This window comes from Artemia franciscana, chromosome 17, assembly GCF_032884065.1.
Source record: "Artemia franciscana chromosome 17, ASM3288406v1, whole genome shotgun sequence".
Classification (NCBI taxonomy): Eukaryota; Metazoa; Arthropoda; class Branchiopoda; order Anostraca; family Artemiidae; genus Artemia; species Artemia franciscana.
This window is the reverse complement of record NC_088879.1, coordinates 4,096,947-4,123,029: the sequence shown is the minus strand read 5'-3', so window position 1 is coordinate 4,123,029 and position 26,083 is coordinate 4,096,947. Positions and strand designations below refer to the sequence as shown.

Sequence of the window (26,083 nt, the reverse complement as noted above, 5' to 3'; positions counted from 1 at the left end):
GAAGGGGATATGTATACCCTCTTACCATAGGGTAAGAGGGTATACATAAATGTGTACTTAGTAAGTTTGGAACTTGGAGAAATCTGTTTTATTTTGTACTCATTAACAAAGTAGTTTCTAAATGAGCCTTTTCGTTTTAGGCCCGAGGACATGGAAATTCAAACCTACTACTAATCAAATATACCTCTTCCAATGACAACAGTGGCACTACTTCGACTATCCTCAATTGTTGGTGTTTCCTCAAATTTCCCTCCTCAAATTGGGTCCTCAGAAATCTTCACGAAAATTGATGTTAGCGACAGTTAACAATTCATATTCCGTACCAAAGTTCGTGCATTTACGAACGTTTAATTTAATGGGGGACTTCTGTAATCCAGTTTTATTTTGGTGGGGGATTAGGGACGAATTTGGGGTAATGAAAGTGCTGACCTGCAGATAGAAAGACTCATATAATTTCCGATAAATGACATCAATTGTTGCAGCAGCACTGTATGGTCATAACTCAAGTTTGGAAAGAATATAAATAATGTGTTTTAATATTGGTTTGCGATTTCCTTTTGAAAATAATTAATTTAATAGCAAGTTAAATGTTGAATATTTTGTTCATCAATCTGATTTTTTATTTCTATCTGAATAAATGAATTTCCGTGTTTAAATTCTTGTCGAAAAAGATCATCTAATCTAAAAAGATATTCAGAAAGATATTAATCAGAAGCACCCGTAATTAGAAAGACAAGAAAAAAATAAAAGGAAAGAGAAATTTGACGTCAAGTGTTAGACGCATTCGTTATAAAGCTACAAAGGACGAAATTGCAAAACCACAAATTTTAATAACCATAACATGCATATAAAGAAGCAAATATTGGCACAGAAATAAACATTTTAAATATTCCTAAAACGGAAATATATAGCATATAACATATTAATTTACAGAAAGTTGCCTATTGGTACATTTCTTCGATGAACGGAGCATATTTCTCATATACCACTGCCCTCTTTAACTTCAAGGTAGGCCCTGAAAGGAAAAATTAATAAATAAAATACGAATGTAATATAGCCAATTGAAAAGCACCAACTTCAAAGTATGCTAGATTCAAATGACAGGAATTAATACAATATATAGGTATTCAGTTTTGAAAGGGTTCGAACCCAGACAAAAATTGAAATATAAGCTGTCACAGTTGAGACTAGATCTAAAATTCTTTCTATTGATTACGACTATTCAAGACCTTTCTTTGGAAATTCTTAGAGAAATTCTGAGGTGACAATTCACCAGACAAATTTGCTATGGTTTGCAATTTAACTTTTTGATAAAGGCTGAGAGTAACAACAAATTTGTTGCAGTACTTCATCAGTGACTAATGTACTTCCACTAATGAATAATTTTTTTTTTTTTTTTTATCAACATAATGAAAAGGAGTCATAAAAACAAGTGAGGTATTTAGAAAAAATATGAAAATGAACTTAATAGACTACATATTATTCGAACTAACACAAATACCAACTCCAAAAGAAAAATCATTCCAAAATCTCCAACATCTTAAAAATATAAAAAAAACTGTTCCTTAATTTGGTTTAGTTCTAATTGGAATTCCTTAATATTAACACCTTTATTTTAGGGAGAATCTTATTATTGAGAAAATGCAAAAAACTATTTTTTAAGTACCGTTAAAACAAGTATGAAATAATTTATATGAAAAGTTGATACGCCAATTTCTGATTTCTGAAATTTCTGATTTCTTTCCAATTTCTGAAATCATCCCGGCAATCTCCTTCTCGGTGGTAAAGTTTCCGTGCAAAAAGGAGGCAAAAAGGGGTTTTCCGGCCAAGCATGTTTAGGCGGGAAAGGGGTACAAAAGAAACTTAAAAAAAATGCAGCAAAAATGTAAAATTGGCCTTTACTCCCTTACGATATCTGGGAATATTTCTGGTTTACGTTGTTATTATGAAAGTAAAGAATTACACTAAACCCCAAAATGAGCAAAATTTATTCTATAGAGGAATAGGACTGTCCCTTCCTCGTCCAAACCTCCAGCTCAAGGTCGCAGAAACTTCGGAGTGTGCTCATTGGATCAGAAATTGAGATTTCTAGTCCTTTGTGTGGGGGTGGAATTTTTCGGAGAGGGGAGATCCGTGGAGGGCTGTTTTCCGGAAATACTTTACACGGGGATATTTTCCAGGGGGGTTAACGCCGGCCACCGAAAAAGGAAAAGCAAAGATAAAAAAGAACGCTAATTTTTTAATAAAAAATACGCATCAAATGAGACATGTTCAATGCCGATGAAAACCAGAATAGAATTGAAACTAACAGTAAGAAAAAAGGGATTGCGACTAATCAAGTGAAGAAGAGAAGGTGAAAATCAGAATTGTTCGTCATTAAAATTGAAACCAATTAAAATCTAACCTGTATTAGGCTGGGCTCTTATTACCTGCTTTGGTTGGTGTAGCTTAAATGTATTTTGTTTGCTTTTTCCGCGAGAGGGGGGAGGAGGCAATTGTTTTTGGTTTTCCTTATTTAAAATTTTGTTTCTAGTTTTTGTTTACATTATTCTTGTTGTTCTATTTTTTTGGTTTCCTATTGCTTTTGTTTTTATTCTTTTGTTGTATGGATGAATAAATCTTAAAACGAGTACAGATTAAATTGAATATGCAAATCAAGCTTAAAACAAATCCAAATATTTTACTATTGTAGCATTAATGAAACCCAAAACAAACAGATACTAAATAAAAAATTATAGCAAACAAACATAAAACTTGTAGGCCTACTAATATAAATGAATGAATAAATTTTAAAACGAATAAAGCTTTAATATGTGCGAATCAAGATTGAAACGAACAAAAATCAACTCAAAGAAGAGTATGGGTTTTGCCTCCTTCTTTCACTGTAAAAGTCTAAAATCGACTACATCATTGGTGCTTTACTGAAAACGGTGCTTTATTACAAACATTTTATTACGTACTTAATACAACATTGAAAACAAAAATGAAATTAAAGTAAAATCAAATTTTGAACTGATGGGCTTTTTAGTAGTTGATATCATTATATATCAAATATTTAGTTTAACGTTATTTCTTCCCAAGACCGTTCACGATAAATTTAGTTTCACTACAAACAAGATTTTGGTACTGCCTCCTTTCCTAACTTTAAAAATCAAAAGCCTACTACGTTATTGGCGCTTCACTGAAAGTGAACTATATTTATATAATGACAAAGACCACACTTTCTTTCCATAATAAAAATACAGAAGAGAGAATAACGAGGACTTTTTTTTCCCAAAACAGTGAATGAACAAAACCTATTTGAATATTTAGGCCCTATATCTAAGGGACGTCGTCAGCAAAGAAAATAATAAAAATATAACACAAAAAACACTTACAATAAAATTTCTTGGTTAAAAATTCACTTTTTAAAATAGCCTTGGCTTCATTACTTCTTACCGAAAATTTCAGTCAAGTCCTGGCTGAACTTTTCGTTACACAAAGGATCAATTTAGTTCATCCTTTATGGTGTCAGTCAAGTAGTTATTATTAGAAGACCTTAACTTGACAAATGTGTAAAAATTGCCTGACTTAGGAATTGAACCTTTAACCTTTAGAGTAGAATACCAACAAGCTATCCACTGCACCATAGAGGCTCTCGAAGACACAATTTTAAAACTGTTTATTTTAATACATAAGAAATCATTATAAAAAGTAACCATTGCATATTTTGGACTCAGTTTACTGATGATTCATTTTGGTTCGTCTCTTACTTTTCCAAAGAAGAAAAGACAAAGCTTTTTCCTGTTTGTAATCAGGTATCCGGGCTGCAGCGGTAGCTAGCAACCTAGTTAATACAATAAAACTGATGTAGTCAGTTACTGATTATCAACGTCTTATTTGCCACTTTCATCTGATTCCATCAGATGATTCTAACCAATGTACCTTAAAGTTCTTTTTCTTTTCTTTATTTTAATCGCGTGACATTAAACTGCAAGTCAGAACCAAGCAAATTTAAAAGGGACAGAACTCCTAATTTCGCAAATTATTTTGTTTAACCTCTATCTTACCCAGCTATGACAGCTCAGTCCCCCAAAACACGAAAAAAAATAATTAAGAAAATTATCTGTAATTATCAGGGGGGAGTGCAATTCTCCCTGAGGGAGACTTTTTGGGCGATAATTTTCCACGGGAGGATTTTATGGAGTTAATTGTCTCTGGGGGCAGCGCCCGCAAGGGGATTTTTATGGGGTAGGGGGGGGGGTGATGATAATCAGCCAGACACCAGACTGATTATTAGATTATTTTTTCGTCGACGTAATTAAATGATTCCATTCATTTTCGAAACCTTGGGATTTTAAAAAAAGCTAACCTAAATTAGTCTTACTGGAAACATTCTGGAGTACAAAAAGTATAGCTAGTTACTAATTGTGGTTACTTTATTTAAGAATTTATTTTCAAGGAATTTTTGAAGAAAATGTTAAGAATTTTTAGAAATTAACAAAAAACTAGAAATTCTAACGTTAGAAAATTCAAAGTTTTATATTTTGTTTTGCCAAATCCATGGTATTCGTTCCCATCAACGCACAGCTTTTTACTCTGAGGTCAAACTTTTTATTGCAATGACTAGATACCAGAAACTATCTTTTCTTCAGTATGAGGAGCCTTCACAGACACGCTTCAGACAGTCGTAATGTAAGTTTAGTCTATAACATTTAATACAAAGAATAATAATAATAAACAAAAACATATCCATGTCTATCTTCTATGGAAAAAAATATATTTCATATCTTTGTTGTTAGGAGCTTGAAATCACCTCTGTAGGGTCCTCAGGGACTTTGAATTTGACAGAGTAACTTTCAAAAGGATAAAATTAAAATCAATGAACTTTGCATGCGTGGAATAGAAGTAGGCCTGCATTACTCCGCCGTATATTGTTATCAAAATTCTGATAATTACAGGTTTGGTTTCTTTTAATATGGACCACTTTTTGCTTATTAAAAAAAATCTTTAAATTTAATTTCTGTTACTTTTTATTATTGAGTCCATGGGTGTTACAAATGACTATAAATGTTAGGGTGCTTCTAATCCCCTTAACCCTGCCGTTCACAGTCAAGATAGGTTTTGTTTACACAAATTTTTGAATGATAACAACCCTAATAAGCTTACCCCGATTTTATTGAAGGAAGGCTTGAATCCTTAAAAAGAAAATCCAGAGCCATAATTTCAAAGCTCTTTAAGTGGGGGGGGGGGTCTTTGTAAAAAAAATCTTGCTTTCTGGGGATGCCCGGAGTCCTTCCCCCTCTGCGTATGTAAGTAAATAGATGTCACCTTTTATATGTTACTTAAAATATGCCCGTAGTGAGGGACAAACTTTCACTCCACGGTACCCATATTGCAACCCTAGATCAAAGTAGTAAGGAATAACATGATATCAGGGATTTAACTCTTCTCCGTCTCTCCGTATTAAGATGAACGAACTCTCTCCAAAATTCAGGAGATTTGTACTTAAAAAAGCCCTTTTTAGGCTTTCTGCTCAGCCTTCACGCCCACAGAGGGTTCACTTTATCTCTCTCATAACAATTAACATGCAATAAATCAATGAATATTCAAAGACCATAATTCAACTCAGTTCAAATATAGCTAATTAAACCTATGTCGAATGATCAAACGGTTTTTTGAAACAAACTGCAAACAAAAACCACTCCTTTCCATGGTAACTGAAAGTCGAAAAAATGGAAATTTGGAAATAGAATCTATATCAAAGGACTCATTTTATGACGAATCTAAAATATATAAAATTTCCAAAGGTTAAGATGATCATCACCATCACTGGAGCCAGCAGGAGGTTCTCACAAATTTGGTCACAGATGGAAGAAATGCTCGGTGAGCTTCGCCGAAGGACGGGCACAAGACCGCTCATCATGAGAGACCGTCATTCAGAAGCTCTGTTTAGATGTCGAGTGAGGTGGAAATGCATTGTCCTAATGCACGTACAACTTGTATAAGTTAAGCTGCACAGTTATTTGCATAAGTAATTTTAAATTATTTTATAAAGAGGAGAGTAAAGGAACAATGGACAAGGAATTTAAAAACACTAGAAAAGTACAGTAAGCTATAATTCAACATTAATATTTACCCAGTCTATCCAACTGTTTTTACAGACTGTAAAACTGTTTTAAAATATCAGTGAGCCATACCATAAGAGGAAAACACTTACCTAGTTCTCCTCCATGTACAGAAAAGTCTTTAGGAAGCAATGTCCATTTTTGAATTTTCTGGGCGTTGGATATTGCTTTTGCATTTGCAGCTATTAAGCCAGCGTTGACAGCTTTGTAAGAGGTGCTATTTACATCCTTGCACAGATTTCTAATATCAGTGATTGTTGCTACATTTACAGATGCCATTTCTTTGAACCAGCTTCGTACGGCAGGTGTCAGTTCGTCCAAAGGCTCTTGACTCTCGGGATCAACAAGGGTCTAAGAAAAAAACAAGTAGAACCATAACTTGGAAACATTTTATCTCATTAGTATAATTAAGCATATAATTCACAAAGAAAAACTAGCAGTTCTCTAGCTGAAAGGTTTTTTCGATACAAAAATCAAACAGTTCTTTGGAACAAACTGGACATAAAGACCGACCTGGATTAATAGAAACCAAAACTCTATAAACAATGTTTTTATAGCAGTGTATATATGAAAAAAAAAAAAAACAGTTCTTTGGTGATTCTAAATAAATAAAATTCTCAATTTGCGAAAATTTGCAAATGAGACGTTTCAACTCCCTATCTAAAAACGTGAAATTCCGTGTTTTTTCTTTTTTTTTTAGAAGGATGATCATAAGTTGGTGTTTATTTGTTTGTATATTGATGTTTTTTCCTCAAGGGTAGTCGTAAGGAACCATCGGTCTTTTAGACAGGACATTAAAAGTTATATCAATCTTTTAAGTGGTGGAATGATTTTACCACAGCAAACTCGCACTTTCGGCCCTTTTGCGGCACACAAGATAATTTGGCTCAAAGGGTGCCAAAAATCCATCGTATAAATATCTTGAGATAGAGATTAATCTGTAATCCCTGGTGATTCCACGAATATTGCCATATTATACCTGTAATATTGGTGCGTGAGATGAAAGGGCTTCTCTCATTGCAAAAAACACTTTTCTATGGTAACATTAAATATTACATTGTATGCCCAAGAGAAAAAATATAGATAGATGGAGGGGGGTCATGAGACAAGAGAACTGGTGTTCCCATTTTTATTGAAAACACATTTTGAAGAGTTATAATATAGTAAATTTGTCGAAAAAATGCTCATTATATTCTCACCTTTCGATTTTTGACAAAGCTTTACATCATAAATGAAACTTTGATAGTTTGAACATAGATTTGAATTCTTAGCCATAATCAAATTCACGTACTTTCTTTATCCTGCATTAAATTTAAAAAAAAAGTTTTTTTCAATTGAAAGTAAGGAGCAACACCAAAACTTAAAACGAACAGAAATTATTACGTATATGAGGGGGTTCGCCCCCTCGTCAATGCTTCACTCTTTACGCTAAAGTTTTGAATTTTGTTCCAATTCATTAGGAATGACCCCTGGACCACAAGGGCCGTTTAATTAGAATAAATAGCTCTTTTGAAGGTGCTAAAAAAACTTAAGCGTAAAGAGCGTGGTACTGAAGAGGGGAAAAACGCTCATATACGTGATAATTTCTGTTCGTTTTAAATCTTAATGTTGCTCCTTACTTTCAGTTGAAAAAAAAATGTTTTTTTATTGAATTGCTGATCGTTTTTCAAATAATGCTGGAAAATCCGGCGCCCTCTAAATGGAAAATTCTCTTCCCCTATGAGAACTTCCTCCACGGACAGATCTTCCCACGTAGATCCCTCCCCCCGACCCCACCACCAGAAAAAATCTCCCCTGAAAACGTCTGCATACTTCCCAATAACCAATACTATAAGTAAACAATGGGCAAAGTTCATAACTTGCAGCCCTTGACCCGGGAACTGAATGGGATTAAGGCGTCCTCAAAGACATAATTATTAGATTTTTCGACTATGCTGAACAAAATAGTTATCTAAAAATTTTGATCGGGTGACTTCGGGAAAAATGGGCGTAAGAGGGGGTCTGGATGCCCCCCCACAAATTTTTGGGTCTCTTAAAAAGAGCACTAGAACCCTTAATATCCGTTCAAATGAGCCCTCTCGCGACATTTTAGGACCACTGGATCAATACGACCATCCCTGGGAAAAATACAAGAATAAAATAAACACGCATCCGTGATCTTTCTTTCTGGCAAAAAATACAAAATTCCAGATTTTTACAGATAGGAATTTGAAGCCTCTACAGTGTGTGTTTTCGTTGATGAAAATTCCGCCAGCATTTATTATACTTTTTTTTAACCTCAAATATTCCAAGATATTTTGAGATGGCAATCGGGGATGTGATAAGGCTACCGCCAAAAATCAATAGGCCACAGCTTCTGTCAATCTCCGAATACATTTAATTTCAAAATAAAATAAGTCTTGAGTTAAATTTTTGAAATCTTTCGTCTCTAAAGATTAGATCTCATATCACAAAGCAACCAATTTTCTATATAATTAGTAGTCCTGGAGACTACATCAGTAGAGTTTTACTAAATTTGAATACACAAGTATTGATTTTCGTCTCAGGTGGTATTTTATACGGGGAAGTTTCATCTTCATTATTCCAGGTATACTTGGAACAAATAATATGTCAGCACGCTGTATAGAAGTAAATTGGATGGAAGCCAAACTGCATTTAAATAACTATGTAACACCTAAAAGATTAGACAGCATGACTACATGTCTGTCACGGACGTATACAGAGCGCTCAGGGACTGCCCCTCCAAAAAATAAAATCTAATTTTTAGGCGCTTCTAACTCATATTAATCAGCAGTGTTTCAATTATTCCCCCCTAAACAAAAAAAAACTCCTATGAACGTTCTAGACGCCGGTACTCAATTTGAACAAAGTATTTTCCTCTCATTTGTACACTCAACCCTCAAGTATACCTGATCTGATTGACATCCTGGCATCTCCAGCGAATTGTCAGAAAGAGTATAGGCAGTCCAAAGAAGGCGGAAAGATTGGATCTTTCCGTCTTTTCAAATCTTTGAAAGATTGGATCTTTTTCAAAGATCCAATCTGGTCACCCTCAAGGAAAGGAGAATGGATTTTTTTTTTGCGTTTCACTTGCAAAGTCCTCCATGGCCTCCGAACAACTCTACTTTACTCTAATTAGTTTTCCCAGTTCGACCTCACTTTTATCTTTCTGCTTAAAAAAAAAAAAAAAGATTACCAAAAATTATACCAATAAAATTGTCTACTGAAAGAGATAGAAGAACTTTCGTCCCGTATAAAGTTTGTATGTTAAATTACCACGGACATTAAAATAAAATATTTTTGCCCCTCCTGAACACACCTTAGGTCTATTCATACCTGAAAACCAGGATCGTCTACAAGTTTCCTTTTGGGTGTTAAACTATTAAGATTTTTTCATTGCGTTAATTTTCGCTTTTGTTGCCACACTGAATCGTGAAAAGAAGCAAGCTGAATTTTTTTTTCTGTTTACAGACAAATCCAAACGGTTGTAACCCCCATTTATCTGTATCTGAGAGTAGAGTGATAAAGCAATCACTAGCTATTATGAGCTAGTTCTGAGCTATTATGAGCTATTCTGAGAGTAGAGTGATAAAGCAATCACTAGCTATTATATGTCCAATAGCCACAGCTATTGGACAAATATAGACTAGTGGTAATATACAAGAATTAAGTAATAAAAGTAATATTGTCAGAATAATAAGAAAGCAAGAATTTTATAGATATGTCAATAGTGAACTAGACGGATAAACACAACAGAATAGGATAGCCTAATTGGTCTTTCTCAAGAGATATTTTTATGAAAGTAAGTCAATCAACTAATAATTTGAAATGACGAGTTTTAAACAATTCTAATAGTATGCAAATTAATGCATTGCCTAGATTTATGGCAGTGTTTGTCCTTTGCTACAGAAATCGGGAAAGCTACAGTATCTAGAGTCATGATGATATATTTTTTCATTTATTTTCTGCTTATTTTTTTACACTCTTTTTTATTTCCGAACTTGGCCCCACTAAGTGCTATAACTGCAAGACGGTATATGGAGGTATTTTTCATTAACAATTGACTTTCTGTTGTTTTTTTTTCTAACTGTTAAGACGTATATGGTTGCGTAAGTTTCCAGCTAACCAATTTAAAGAATCATTTTTAGTGTCCTTGGAACTTTAAATAAGTGAAGTCTCAACCCCCCCCCCCGCTCTATTTTTAACTTGCATTTTTTTTATTTTGATTTTGCGAATTTTGAGCAGTTTTTACAGTCTCCCATTTTTCCAACTAAATTGTATTTTGTATTTCTTAGTAACGATACTAAGTTTGTCCTTGTGTTTTTACTTAGTTTATTCCCTCTTAATCCTGCGAATTTTAATTGCTTTTTAGATTCTTTACAGCCTTTTTTACATTTAGACTGTTTTTTACTGACTAGCAATATTATATTTGCTTGTTTTTTGTCTGTTTTTAATGCCTTGAAAGTGCGAATCCGGTCTATCTGAACTTATGACCAACATTTTTCAGGAATAAACCTTATCCTGCATCCAAAATCATACAAAAGTAGTTTCCTGAACTCCATCATCTAGTTAAACCCCAGAACCCTCGTTTGCCCCCCTCCCAATCAACCCCATGCAGGTTATGCAGGTTTATCATACAAAAACCACAACCCAGTATAACAGTGATCTATCTCACAAATTAACTCTTCCCCTTCCCTTCCTCTTCTCTTATTGTAGTTCTGTCCCTTGCTAACCCGCCGTACCCAATGTTTATACTTGACTGCTATTTGTTATCTGTTATACCTTAATGCTCTAGCCAATCTTTTCCTTCTGTTCTATTGTTTTCCTATTGGGTGTGTTTCATTGGTAAATTTCCATTGTTCCATTGATTAGTTGTTTTTTTCAAAACAAGTTCTTTTGTTTTGCGAAAGTGAAAGCAGATTTGGCAAATCCGCGTGCTTATGATATTATTTTTTCAGTAAATCTAGGATCTTATCTTACAAAAATGGAAGCATTTAGTTTGGATTCCTCTCGTGAACTAATTAATATAACAACAAAATTCTAACTTTTTTCTCACCAACAAAACTTTGTTCAATAGATTTTTATAAATAAGCTTTATAAAGGAGTTATAAAAAGGTGCTTGTGTATGTTTAGATGGATGGGTACATTTCATCGTTAGATTTCCTTAGTTCCATTGGTTTGTTCATTTTTTCAAGCCAAATTTTTATTTAACCAAATTATACATTTAACCAAATTTCATTTGACCAAATTATATAAATAGATATTTGTGTATGTTTGGATGGATCGGTATGTTTCATAGGTAGGTTTCCATAGTTTCATTGGTTCGTTTATTCTTTCAAACCAAATTTTTATTTAACCAGATTATATATTTAATCAAATTCCATCTAACCAAATTATATAAATAGATACTTGTGTAAGTTTGGATGGATGGGTATGTTTTACCGGTAGATTTCCATTGTTTCATTGGTTTGTTAATTTTTTCAAGTCAGTTTTTTATTTAACGAAATTATATATTTAACCAAATTAAATAGATGCCTGTGGATGTTTGGATGGATGGGTATATTTAATCGGGTGATTTCCATAGTTTTATTGGTTTGTTAATTTTTTCAAGCCGAATTTTTATTTAGCCAAATTAAATATTTAACAAAATTATATAAAAAGATGCTGATGCATGTTTGGATGGATAGGTATGTTTTACCGGTAGATTTCAATTGTTTCATTGGTTTGTTCATTTTTTTAAGTCAATTTTCTATTTAATCACATTATATATTTAACCAAATTATATAAATACATGCTTATGTATGTTTGGATGGATGGGTATGTTTCATCGGTAGACTTCCACAATTTCATTGATTTGTTAATTTTTTCAAGCAAAATTTTTATTTAATCAAATTTCATTGAACCAAATTATATAATAGATGCTTATGTATATTTGGATGGATGGGTTTGTTTCATCGGTAGATTTCCATAGTTTTATTGGTTTGTTAATTTTTTCAAGCCGAATTTTTATTCAGCCAAAGTGAATATTTAACAAAATTATATAAAAAGATACTTATGCATGTTTGGATGGATAGATATGGTTTACCGGTAGATTTTAATCGTTTCATTGGTTTGTTCATTTTTTCAAGTCAATTTTCTATTTAACCACACTATATATTTAACCAAATTATATAAATAGATGCTTATGTATGTTTGGATGGATGGGTATATTTCATTGGTAGATTTCCATAGTTTTATTGGTTTGTTCATTTTTTCAAGCCAATTTTTTTTGTGATATTAAACAGATTTGTCAAATCTGCAGGTCTCTCATGTTTTTTTTTCACAATAAATTTAGGATCCTATCTCATTACAATGGGTACCAGGCAGGGAATAAACGATTAATACCGATTTCTGCGGTTTTTAGCTGAATTATGATTGAGTCACAGTGATTCTCTCATAAAATAAACTGTAATCGATTTGTGATCAAATGATTTTTGTAATTAATTTGTTCAATTGCACCATAATAAAACGATTAACTAAGATGTTGTTGATTTAGGCTTCCCTTCGACATTGGTGTCCTTGTAACCTCAACTAACCTTGAAAATACATACATACTCAATTATTTGAGAAATTCCCAATAATTTTGTAGAATTCAGATTATAGAAAAAAAGCCCTTTATGTTTCAGTTTTCTTCCAAATTTCAAAGGCTGGTGATCTGACCTTAATTTTTATTGATTATTTTATATTTTGCAAATTTATTGTTTATTTTCAATTATGGGTTAAAAACTGTTTTTTATGAAGAATTTTGAAATTTTTCGTATTGTTTCGAAGTTAAATGCGGCATAAGAAATTCTCAGGTATAGCTTATTCACAATTTTCCAATTACCAAATTGAGTATCGATCAAATATGCACAAACTGTGGTAATTTTCCAATTACCAAATTGGGTATCGATCAAATGGGCATAAACTGTGGTAATTTTCCAATTACCAAATTGAGTGTCGATCAAATGTGCACAAACTGTGGTAATTTTCAAATTACCAAATTGGGTATCGATCAAATGTGCACAAACTGTGGTAATTTTCCAATTACCAAATTGGGTATCGATCAAATGGGCACAAACTGTGGTAATTTTCCAATTACCAAATTGAGTATCGATCAAATGTGCATAAACTGTGGTAATTTTCCAATTACCAAATTGAGTATCGATCATCTCGATCTTCCAAAAATCATATGTGTTATAAAAATAATTTCTGACAGGGTTGCTATATCCCTAGCCGAGTGGTTAGCGCACTAAACTTGCAATCCTGAGGACAGGGGTTCGAGGCCTGGTGTCACTGGTTATTTGGTCTGGAACGGGGATCAATTGTGTGACTCTGTAAGCTAAGCTAGAGTCGAATCAGCTCTAAATGGGCACCTGGACAAATCTGATGGGAAAACAGAAGAAGTGTCTGATGATTTGTCCCCAACCACGTACTGTATTTACGGCCGAAGGTAGAAAATAAGGAGATCTGTACCTGCACTGCGCAGACCATTGGTCAGTTTGCAAAAAAAAGTTTAAAAGACTGAATTCTAATAAATCACTAGTAGCCCAAGAATGACAAAGTCTCACTTTTTTTCAAATCAACGAGACACTACTAAAATATATTCTTAGCCTACCACCCCACTTGTATCAAGTTCTAAAAGTCAAACAGAAAGTTTGACTGGAATTGTGGTATTTGACTGATCTTAAACTCAGTAAGTACTCATGCTCGTATATCTAAAGACTTTACATATAGATTCAGAATATAAGGGTTTGTCTGTTAAACTTTAAAGTACCCCCCCCCCCTTTTCCAATGAGATGAAACAGAAATCTGATGCTGAAAAATAGATAGGTCTGTAAATCTTTTATTTTCTGTTTTGCAAAGTATTTCTTCAGCTACCCTAATCTTCTTTTTTTATTATATTCTGATTTAACCATCTTATACTCAGTAGCCACCAAGGCCGTGTCCAGGATTTTTGTTTGGGGGGGGGAATTCTTTTTAATGTATCAAAAATTTGTTTATGTGCATTTTGTTGTTTTTTACAAGTCACACAATATTTTTGAGGGGGGAGAGGGGAGAGTTAGATCCGGTACCCACCCCCTCCACAAACAGCCTCAGTGACCACTATTATATCTAAAGGCTTGTTTAGTTTCTTTAGAAAAGTAATTAAAGCAAATTTTTTGCATGATATATTTGAATAAATTATTTGACAACAGTGAAAAGAACAATCGAAATTTGGATTGTCTAAAAATAACATTCAGAAACTTAAAATTGTAAATAATGAATTCATTATGCCCTATCATGAAAGCACTAAAAGATGGCATACTCTGTCCCATCTGATATTGAATTGAAAAGCCCCGTCTGGGTTGCACGAACTGCAACCCAGTTTTCTCTAATGTATCGAGAAATATGAGGCTGAAAATTAGCCAAATCTTTAGTTTTATTTATTTTCTGTCTAATATAACAACATTACGCTCATTACGCACTATCTAAAATGTATATATATCTATATCTATAATGTACTATATCTAGATGTATATATATAATGTACTATATCTAAAAGTATATTTGGACTTTTGCGATAATAGTGAAAGCAAATCATTTACATTACTTATTCATTTAGGGTTTTTGATAATACCAAACATTTTATACACCCCAAAAATTTAGTATGCCTGAAAATATCGTTAGAAGAATCTTGGACGTGTCAACAACGGATATATTAGACTATATATTTTAAGTACTCCCTGAAAATATTAATAGATAATACCCCTCCATTTGAGACTGGTTTATTAAGCCCTTGTTAAGTCAAATAATACATATTGCTGTGTTTAACCCCCTCCCCTTTCTCGTCAATCTCAAAGGAAACATGTTTTTTTTACTTAAACACGAATCACAACCCCATTTTTTATATATGGAGAAATTTGAGGCTCAAAAATACACAGGCCGTTAACTTTTTTTTTAACTTCGTAATTATTTTGTCAGGTAGCCTAATTATTATTTTATTTATTATCCTTAGTTTAGTGATCTTATACTACATCACGATCAATAAAGTATTGATATAGCTTAAAGTCTGGTTGCTTCCTTAGGGAATAAAACGGGACAATACTAACATCCTTAATAAAATGTACTCTTTATGTTTTCCCATGACAAATAAAATCATCGTCTCAAGAGAAGAGATATGGATCAAATTTAATGGATGTTTAAATCCCTAAGCGAAACCACTTTCCCTGCTACAACTTTTACGGAGATAGAGTATAACAAATGTTTGTAAACATAAGAGATAGATGCTATAAATTGTAGTTCTTAAAAAGTGTTGGATAATCTAGAAAACTAGACATGTGTCTGTAACCTAAATTAGTACAATATTATATTTTTCTTTGCTAGTTGATTGAAATAACTGGTGAAAACAATCGTCAATGACTTTAAGTGTTTTTGAATTAATCATGGCATCATGGCATTAATCATGGCGTCATGGTATTAATCATGACAACACGGTATTGATCATGGCACCACTGGCGGCATCCTAAAGAGTGAACTACAAACCATATTAATCAAAAGTTCAAAAACGTATTTTGGATAAAACTATCTAATGAGAAAATTTTCCATTTAAAGGTGGTTTAAGAAGGATAGAAAAAACTGCTTTTTTATCTTGATAGTTTATTACAAAACAAATTTTCATGAATTTTTAAAAGGAGTCATCCTAGACAGAGCATATTTTAATATTGCAAAAATTCTGCTTTTTACTTTACAAAACTTATGATTGTCAGAAAAAGAAATAAACTAAAATTCTATTAGGTACCTAAATTCCATTTTTTAAATTTGCAAAATAAAAAAGAAAAAATGTGCTACCCTTTCGTTACACAATTAAAACCCATTATCAAAATGAAGGACTGAATTACCTTGAGTGTTAGAAGGATAGAAAGGAACTTTCGCTTGTCTCCAATGAGCATTGCATTGCTTACACAGGGTAGTTCTGCTTTGACATTATCTTCAATAAGCACTGGGGGTACGTTTTCTCCTCCAGCTGTAATCAGGAGCTCCTAACAAAATGAGAAATAAAATAAAAATAAAAATAAGTTGAAAAAAAGTAATCAGTAAATGAAACATAAAACGTTTAGCCTATACGAGGTAATACAGCACAGCATAATTTAATATAGCATTTCAGCCTAGTTGCCAAACTTACTTGGACTACCACCCCCTTTCAAGAAAAAATATTGCTCGTTAACCTCTGGAGATTAATTCTAAAACTACTTAAATAGAAAAATGTACGCATTGATAGTTCTACCTCTTTTATAAAACATAATAAAGATAGACGTAAATTAGAAACAATGACACGTGAACTTATGAAACTTTATTAAAACTTTATTTATTTATTAAATGAAACTTTATTTATTAAATCAGGATTTAAAATTAACAAAAACAAAATTCAAGCGTTTGAACTCGTCTTGGTGAAAAAAATGGACTTGGCATGCTGTTAAAAATTTGGTTAATCTCGGCTGTATTTTTGTCACAGTAATCTTAAATCAAAGCTTCATTTACCTAGGAAGTATCAAACAGTTCGTGGTAACAGACAGTAGTAAGGAACGAACCGGCTCAACAGTAATCGAAACTCTAAAAAAACCGATACTCTAAAAAAACCAATAGTTACATCAAAAGAATTGCATTTTAATGCTGATTTTAAATACATAAGTTTCATCAAGTTTAGTCTTACCCATCAAAAGTTACGAGCCTGAGAAAATTTGCCTTATTTTAGAAAATAGGGCGAAAAACCCCCTAAAAGTCAGAGGATCTTAACGATAATCACAGCATCAAATTCAGCGTATCGGAGAACCCTACTGTAGAAATTCCAAGCTCTTATCTACAAAAATGTGGAATTTTGTTTTTTTGCCAGAAGACAGATCACGGATGCGTGTTTATTTGTTTGTTTGTTTTTCTTTTGTTTTTTTTCCCAGGGGTGATCGTGTCAGCCCAGTGGTCCTAGAATGTCGTGAGAGGGCTCATTGTAACGGATATTAAAAGTTCTAGTGCCCTTTTTAAGTTACCAAAAAAAATTGGAGGCCACCTAGGCCCCCTCACACGCTCAGTTTTTCCCAAAGTCATCGGATCAAAATTCTAAGATAGCCATTTTAATCAGCATAGTCGAAAAAATTAATAACTATGTCTTTGGGGACGACTTACTCCCCCATAGTCTCCGTAGGAGAAGCTGCAAGTTACAAACCTGGACCAGTGTTTACTTATAGTAATGGCTATTGGGAATGTACAAAAGTCTTCAGAGGTTTTTTTTGGTTGGGGGGGGGGGGGTTGAGGGGATGGGAATACGTGGGGGGATATTTCCATGGAGGAATGTGTCATGGGAGAAGAGAAAGACCATGAATGGGGCGCAGGATTTTCTAGCATTATTTAAGAAAGCAATAAAAAATAAATATGAAAAAGTTTTTTCAATTGAAAGTAAGGAGTAGCATTATAACTTAAAACGAACAGAAATTATTACGCATATAGGGTTCACCTCATCCTACTACCTCGGTCTTTATGATAAATTATTTTTAATAATTCCAACTATTTATTCTAAGGCCTTTGCGATTCAGGGTTCATTCTTAAGGAACTGGGACACAATTTAAGCTTTAGTGTAAAGAGCGAGGCATTGACGAGGGGGCGAGCCCCCTCATATACGTAGTAAAAAAAAATACGAATATAGAAGTTCGTTACGTAAGTCAATTCGTAGGTTACGTATACTTTTTACTAATAAAAACGTTAGTAAATAGTTAAAGGTTCTAGTTACCTTTTTAAGTAACCAAAAAACTGGAGGGCAACTAGGCCCCTCCTCTGCTCCTTTTTTCTCAAAATTGTCCGATCAAAACTATGAGAAAAACATTTAGCCAAAAAAAAAATTAATATGCAAAATTTAGTTATTCATGTGCGGAGAGCCAAAATCAAAACGTGCATTAATTCAAAAACGTTCAGAAATTAAATAAAAAACAAGATTTTTAACTGAAAGTAAGGAGCGACATTAAAACTTAAAACGAACAGAAATTACTCCGTATATGAAAGGGGCTGTTCCTTCCTCAACGCTCCGCTCTTTACGTTAAGGTTGTTTACTGTTTTAAAAAGTGGAGTTAAGAGAAAGAGTCAAACTTTAGCGTATAGAGCGAGGGGTTGAAGAGGAAACAGCCCTTTTCATATAGGGAGGAATTTCTGTTCGTTTTAAGTTTTAATGTCGCTCCTTATTTTCAGTTAAAAACACTTGTTTTTTATTTAATCAAACAGTTACCCGGTAAGGAGTGACCCGGCTCAATAGTAAACGAAACTCTAAAAAACGGAATTTCGATGCTAAAGGATATATCAAAAGAATTGGATTTTTATGCTAATTTTAAATATATAAGTTTCATCAAATTTAGTCTTTGTCATCAAAAGTTACGAGCCTGAGAAAATTTGCCTTATTTTGGAAAATAGGGGGTAACACCCCCTAAAAGTCATAGGATCTTAACGAAAATCACACCATCGATTTAGCGTATCAGAGAACCCTATAGAAAAAATTTCAACGTCCAATCTACAAAAATGTGGAATTTCGTATTTTTTGCCAGAAGACAAATCACGGGTGCGTGTTTATTTGTTTGTTTTTTTTTTCCAGGGGTCATCGTATCGACCAAGTGGTCCTAGAGTGTTTCAAGAGGGCTCATTCTAACGGAAATGAAAAGTTCTAGTGGCCTTTTGAAGTGACCAAAAAAAGTGGAGGGCACCTAGGCCCCCTCCCACGCTCATTTCTTTCACAAAGTCAACGGATCAAAATTTTGAGATAGCCATTTTGTTACGCATAGTTGAACACCATAATAACTATGTCTTGGGGATGACTTACCCCCCACAGTCCCTGGGGGAGGGGCTGCAAGTTACAAACTTTGACCAATGTTTACATACAGTAATGGTTACTGGGAAGTGTACTGACGTCATCAGGGGGATTTTTTTTTGTTTGGGTGTGGGGCTCAGGGGAGGGGGCTATATGGGAGAATCTTTCCTTGGAAGAATATTTCATGGGGGAAGAGAAATTCAATGAAAAGGGCGCAGGATTTTAAAAAAATCCTATTAAAAAAAAACAGTGAAAATATAAACATGAAAAAGTTTTTTCTATTGAAAGTAAGGAGAAGCATTAAAACTTAAAACGAACAGGGATTATTACGCATATGAGGGGGTTCTAAAAATACTTTAGCATAAAGAGCGAGGTATTTAGGAGGAGATAAATACTTCGCTCTTTATGGTAAAAATTTTTTAAGTAATTTCAACTATTTATTCTACGGCCTTTCTGATTCAGGGGTCATTCTTAAAGAATTGGGACAAAATAAGATTTAGTGTGAAGAGCGAGGTATTAAAGAAGGGACTAACCCCCTCATATATATAATCAAAAATATAAGAATATAAAAGTTTATTACGTAAGTTAATTCTTAAGTTAAGTATATTTTTTACTAATAAAAACGTTCGTTAAAAATTAAAAGATCTAGTTGCCTTTTTAAGTAACCGAAAAATTGGAGGGCAACTAGGCCTCCTTCGCCACCCCTTATTTCTCAAAATCGTCTGATCAAAACTAAGAGAAAGCCATTTAGCCAAAAAAAGAATTAATATGCAAATTTCATTTTAATAATTCATGTACGGAAAGCCAAAATCAGACATGCATTAATTCAAAAACTTTCAGAAATTAAATAAGAAAAAACAAGTTTTTTGAAATGAAAGTAAGGAGCGACACTAAAACTTAAAACGAACAGAAATTACTCCGTATATGAAAGGGGCTTTTCCTCCTCGGCACCCCGCTCCTTGCGCTAAAGTTTGATTCTTTCTCGCAACTCTACTTTTTAAAACAATAAAAAACTTTAGCGTAAAGAGTGGGGTGTCGAGGAGGAAAAGCCCCTTTCATATACAGAGTAATTTCTGTTCGTTTTAAGTTTTAACGTCGCTACTTACTTTCAGTTAAAAACACTTGTTTTTTTATTTAGTTATTAGTAAAGATGGTAGGTACAACGAAGACGTTAAAGGTAGAATAGCCAAGACACAGGGTGTTATTCACAGTTGAAAGTAAAAGAAGATGAAGTAGAAAAGTAGAAAGTGAAAGTAGAAGATGAAAGTAGAAAGGTTTGAAAGTAAAAGAAGATGTCTGCGAATACTGGAGGCTTCAGCGATGACAGTGGTGTTTCTTTGTATTGTTTTGATGGGTTTGTCAGGAAATAAATAACAATTAAATAAAATTGTAATTTCAACTAATGTTCATGTCGCTTGAAGTACTAGTTATTTTTTGCAATATATTTCTAGTATATTATGCACTAATGAAAAAAGCAGCATTTTTATTTTGGAAAAAAATTCCTAAAAGAGCACTAGGAAATGCTTCACAAGAGTAAAGAAGATACCTAATAGAATTTACTGAATGCGAGCGGAAATTAACTTACAAAAAGTATGCTTAAAACGAAAAAGAAATAAAAATCAATGAATAAATTAAACCTAGTTGGTAGAAATTACAATAAACAATGAAATCAAACTTAAAACGAATAGAAATAACCTTAAATGATGGTGGCTTTGCAGCAACCTCAAAGACCCAAAAGAGCTTATTATCGTTTTTGTTTTACTGAAAACTTAATATACAGATTGAAATGAAAGTTTGGTCTAGTCAATTTATTACCCACATAAAAGTGTGGTGTTGCCAACCCTCCCCCCCAAAAGTATAAAATGTCACTTGCAATTTATTTAAAAGTAAATATATAGCTCCAGATGCAAGTTTTATTTAGCAATTTGACTTGTCACAAATAAGCGATATTTTAACAAATAACCCCCAAAGAAGCTAATATCATTTAAAGTTTGCTGAGAAGTAAACAGATAGTTTCAATTAAAACAATTTTCTGACAAATATCTTTCAGTATATATGAAAGAAAAGGCTTTAAAAGAAGCAAACTTTGATGAAAAGTATTTGTAAACTGAACTTTCAAAATTATACTGATTGTATGCTGGTAAAATATTAAAAATAAAATTTAAATATTTAAATGTATTTGTTTTCAAAAAAGACACTATATCCCATATTGGATTTTAGCGACACTGACGACACTGAGAGTATTGTCAACTTATCATCCCACTCACCACATTTTGTTCAAATCTACATAAACCAAAAGTTGTAGGAATGTAAACAAAGATTTAACTTTAATTTTTTAGAAAAATTTGGCAATTTTTCTTTGAGCAGTAACTTCGAAATATTTTGCATAGGAATGTCCAACAGAAATAGCGGGGGAAAATGACGGTTCTTCCGAAAAAACATTGTCACAACAATCCCAATCTAACCAGACTTGCAAATAGAAAAAGAATAGGGAGAGGAAAAGGGCCCCAAAAAACTCATAACTTATGCATATAATATTAAACAACCTTGACTCTTGACTCTTCAACCTTGAATTACCTTGACTCTTCTGTGATAAAGAAGAACCCCTTTGAATCAACTTTAAAATAGATCCCAAGTTAAGAAGCTCGTGGATCCGTGGTGAAGGGTGAAAGGAAGGGGGGGGGGGAGAAGCAAAACCTTTAAAGCGCAAATTTTATAAAATTATAGGTCAACATTAAGAAGTTACAAATCCGGGACAATATGTTTGCAGTCTGACCCATCAGCCAGGGGAATTTCTTTGCCCCTCCTTCATAGAAAACAAAGAATAGTAGAGCAAATAACAATTTTGCTGTTATTAGGCAATAAAACAGGAGAGGTAAATCACCTTAGTTCTTCCTGTAACCAATATGAATATACTTGTTCAATATCTCCCAAATTAAGAAGATAGTGGACCCGTGGTGAAGGGTCAAAGGATGGGAGGGGGAGGGGTCAAAGCCTTCAAAGCGCGAATTTTATAAAATTTTAGGTCAAAATTAAGAAGTTAAAAATCCGGGACAATATGTCTGCAGTATGTCCCATCAGACAGAAGATTTTATTTGCCCCTCATTCATAGAAAACAAAAACTAGTATAGCAAATAAAAATATTGCTGTTATTAGGTAATAAAATAGGACAGGTAGATCACCTTTATTCTTCCTGTAATTTTATAAAATTATAGGTCAAAATTAAGAAGTTAAAAATCCAGGACAAATGTCTGCAGTCTCCCATCAGCCAGGGGAATTTCTTTGCCCCTAATTCATAGAAAACAAAAAGTAGTAGAGCAAATAACCATATTGATGTTATTAGTTAATAAAATACAAGAAGTAAATCACCTTTATTCTTCCTGTAATAAAGAGGAACCCTTTCGAATCCACTTTTCCAATATCTCCGGAGTGAAGGAGACCGTCCTCATGGATCGCTTCATTGGTTTTTGGCTCATCATCTAAATATCCCATGAACACGTCTCTTCCGCCCATACAGATCTTGAAAAGACAGGTTGATCTTATAGAAAATAATTGACACCTTTACACGTCATTGAGAAAGATATTGGGAGTTGAAAAATAAAGAGCAAGAAATTAGTCTCCGGGTAACTTTTTAAAGAAAGTAGTTAAGATTGGACAACGAACTTCTGGAGATTTTCAGGGATGGATATCTGATGAGTTCTTTCAAATCCAAATGTTTGTATTAAAATGACGAAAAAAACCCATAAAATTGGCAATATATCAACACTGGTCATTATACTCGAATATACAAAGGACATAACGACCAATTAAATTCATACAACTTAAAAAAGCATAAGCTTTTTCTCGCGTAAAGCATAAAAGCTTAAAAAAGCATGTTAGCGTTTTCAACGCTAACAATATAAGATTAGAGGAAACGGATTAGACAAATCGAGACAGCATGTTGCGCAGAAAAAGGGGGGGGGGCTAATTGCAGTCTTGCAAAGTGTCACATAACGCCTTTTGCTCACCAAAGTCATTTAGTTAGCAGTAAACATTTGGGATTTAAGATGAAGAGCCTAAGGAGAAATCATTTTCAGGGAGGCCCAATATTTCAGAGGGGGCAAACTTTTGAGAGCACGCTAGTACAATTGAGTTGTCTTGAGAATATACAAAATAATGGAAACGACGTCGAAACCTCGAGATGGTGGAAAGGGGTAAAGGCCTTCCCTCTTCATGCGTGCCTTATTCAGAAGTGGTCTAAAAATCGTATTTTTTCGCCTAAAATTCGTTCACAGTATTTTTATTTTTTTTACTGCTAAATGTACTGACTCTTAAAAAAAACTGATGGAGGTAATCGAAAAAAAAAGATTAAGCTAAACCAAAAAAAAAAAAAAAAAAAAAAAAAAAAAAAAAAAAAAAAAAAAAAAAAAAAAAAAAAAAAAAAAAATGTGTAATAGACTGTAATCACAAAAAATTCAGATAGCTAAAGATCTCCAACTTTCTGAAAATATTTATCTCTATGGAAATATTTCCAGAAGGAATAGGAAAAGCCACTTTATGAAAACTACTTTTCATATAGTGGCTTCACCTATTCCCTAATTATATGAAAATTAATTTTCATATAATTAATTAATTAATTAATTAACCACTATTTAATATAAAATTAATATAAATTAACACTCACTTTAGGATAATAATGTTGGTCTTTCTGAAATTTTCTGGTGCCAATGTGCGAACTTTTCGGGCAAAACTTTATACCCGAATTTTTTCGAATAAGAACCCTTTAAGCTACGAAATTTTTAACGTTTGACCCTGATCTCAGATTGAGCATATTGATCATGGATCTTCCTATTGTTAATAAATTGATTTATTGATTGTATTACGTACTTATGTGAGACCTAGATCGTGGAGAGATAGTCAACCGTAGTTTAGTACTAAAAGAGTCGGTATCGTTAGAAATTATCGCTATGGCATCAGAATCAATGTAAATAATCACCCCAAAATTAAAATACAAAAGCGTACATATGTTTTTAAACAAAAATAAAACTAACATTTTTTAGAAACATGTCTAGGCAACGTTTTTTTTACGTCACCCAGACATTATTTATTTGTCAAAAATACTCTTTCCCGCTTATGTTGACACTTTGGTATTTGGGACTCAAATGCACTAAAAATTTAGTGGTGCTTAGAAAATTTCATCAGTGATGTAGGAAGGGGGTACTGGAGGCCGACTGCCCCGGATGCCTTCCTTGTAGGGGTGACAAAAAACTGATCTAAGAAAAATAACTTCGAAGACCACACTGCCTTTCCATGACGAAAGTAAAACAGTTCAAAATAGGGATAAAACCTTTATATTGACAGTGAATAGATATAAATTATTTAACTGGACATTTCGAACTGGATTTTCGAAGTTTTACTGCTGATGATGAACACTGTATATGTGTTCGAAATATCCAGTTAAATAATTTTATATCTATTCACTGTCAATAAAAAGGTTTCATCCCTATTTTGAACTGTTTTACTTTGATCTAAGAAAGCTGTTTCTTCTTCTGATTTTTCATGTTTACTAGTCAGTTTGTTATCGTTACGTTACGTATCGTTACGAAAGCAACAAAATTCAAAATAGTTTTCGGTACCATCTTCTATTCGTTTTAACACAGCCTCAGCGGTAGTAGCTTGAATTAGCCATTTCTTTTTAACACGCGTCTTTTAATAACTGATAAATCCCTTTTTCATACGTTAGAGTTACTATAATGTTGATGTTTAAAAATTATATTATGACTACTATGTTTAAAAATGCTTTATTTTTTCTTTAAACTTCGTTGCGCATTAATTTATTTGAATTAACATGCTACATACATATTTTTTAAAATGTACGACTTAGTTTCGCCTTTTAGTATAGTCAATCTAAATTAATTTTTGGGGTTACCTCAAAACAAATCGCAACAGTTTTTATTTTGGTATAATTCAAAATGGAACACAATTCCCTACAAAATATAAAAAATCGGCCAAAATCGGTCGAGGTGTAATTGACATTTTACGTCTTTTCTTGTAAAATAACGACTTCAAGAAAAAATTAATTTTCACTTTTAAAAAGTCCGTGATAAGGAAATCTGGTACATAGATCACGAATATGGGCTTAGATCTGTGTTTTGACCATCCTTGAGTCGTTACCCCTACAAAAACCCACCCACACGCGAGAAAAAGCGTGCACTAATATACGCTGGATATCACATGAATTCGAATCCAAGCATAGAAATTTACACTTCCTATGCCGAAATGCTAGGAAGAAGTCGTGTTCTAGTATTTTGCATATTCTGTCCCCCCCCCGCACACCCAACAGAATAAATGGTTTTACAGATATCTCAGAATTGTCCAGCATCTGTAATATTCTTCAACGCTCTTGGTAAGAAATTATTCAAAAGATGGGGTGATGCGCAACAACAAACTGACCCATTTTGCCGACATTCGAGTTTGAAAGAACGTGCGAGCAGTACACTTAATGATCAATTTTGGATTCTAGTTAAGTTTTTTTTTTAGTTAAATTCAAGATCAAAGGTAGGTTTTGCCAAACTGAAATAGATGGACGACTTTCTCTTGAACAAATCTCCAAGTCTTCAAGTGTCATAAAAGTCAAAGCTTCTCTGTCAAAGCAAATTCGTGATCTATGTACCAGATTTATCAATTACCGGCTTTCTATACAAGCAAATTAAGTTTTTTTTGTTTCTTCATTTTAGAAAAAAGACGAAAATTGGTCAATTTCGCCTCATCCGAATTTGGCGGATTTTTTATATGTTGTAAACAAAATGGTATCAAAACCAAAACTTTGGCAATTTCTTTAAGAATAATCTTCGGATTAACTGTACTATTTCACTTCTTAATTTCCCTATTAACACGAATTTTGATGATTGTACGTTTAACAGCTAGGGGAAATACCAAAAACGGGGAATGAGGTGGCAAGTCGAAATTTTGCCCCAGACATTAGAAGATATTTCAACACCACTTGATTTAATTAGTTGAAATCAGGCGCAGGAGTATTTTTTACAGTAAAAACCAGTCGAAGTAGGAGGTATAAATGCTAACATTTTCAGGCTGGACGGTCCCTTGCGCAGCAATTTTTTTCTAAACTTCAAAAGAAGATAAATAGGTGATTTGT

The 26,083-nt window shown here is 33.2% G+C and overlaps 1 protein-coding gene across 5 annotated transcripts in view; it reads right to left on the bottom strand.

Moving 5' to 3' along the window:
* Positions 1-810: 810 nt before the first annotated feature.
* LOC136037704 (long-chain-fatty-acid--CoA ligase ACSBG2-like) overlaps positions 811-26,083 on the bottom strand; it is a 115,388-nt gene continuing 90,115 nt past the window's right edge. For all 5 annotated transcript variants that reach the window (XM_065720463.1, XM_065720465.1, XM_065720466.1 and 2 more), the window contains 4 exons: positions 22,318-22,467; positions 16,007-16,147; positions 6,200-6,458; positions 811-1,015 (listed from right to left, as the gene is read on the bottom strand). In XM_065720463.1, the coding sequence (XP_065576535.1) occupies positions 942-1,015; positions 6,200-6,458; positions 16,007-16,147; positions 22,318-22,467 (624 nt within the window). In that variant the 3' untranslated portion in view covers positions 811-941. The remainder of the gene's footprint in view (positions 1,016-6,199; positions 6,459-16,006; positions 16,148-22,317; positions 22,468-26,083) is intronic.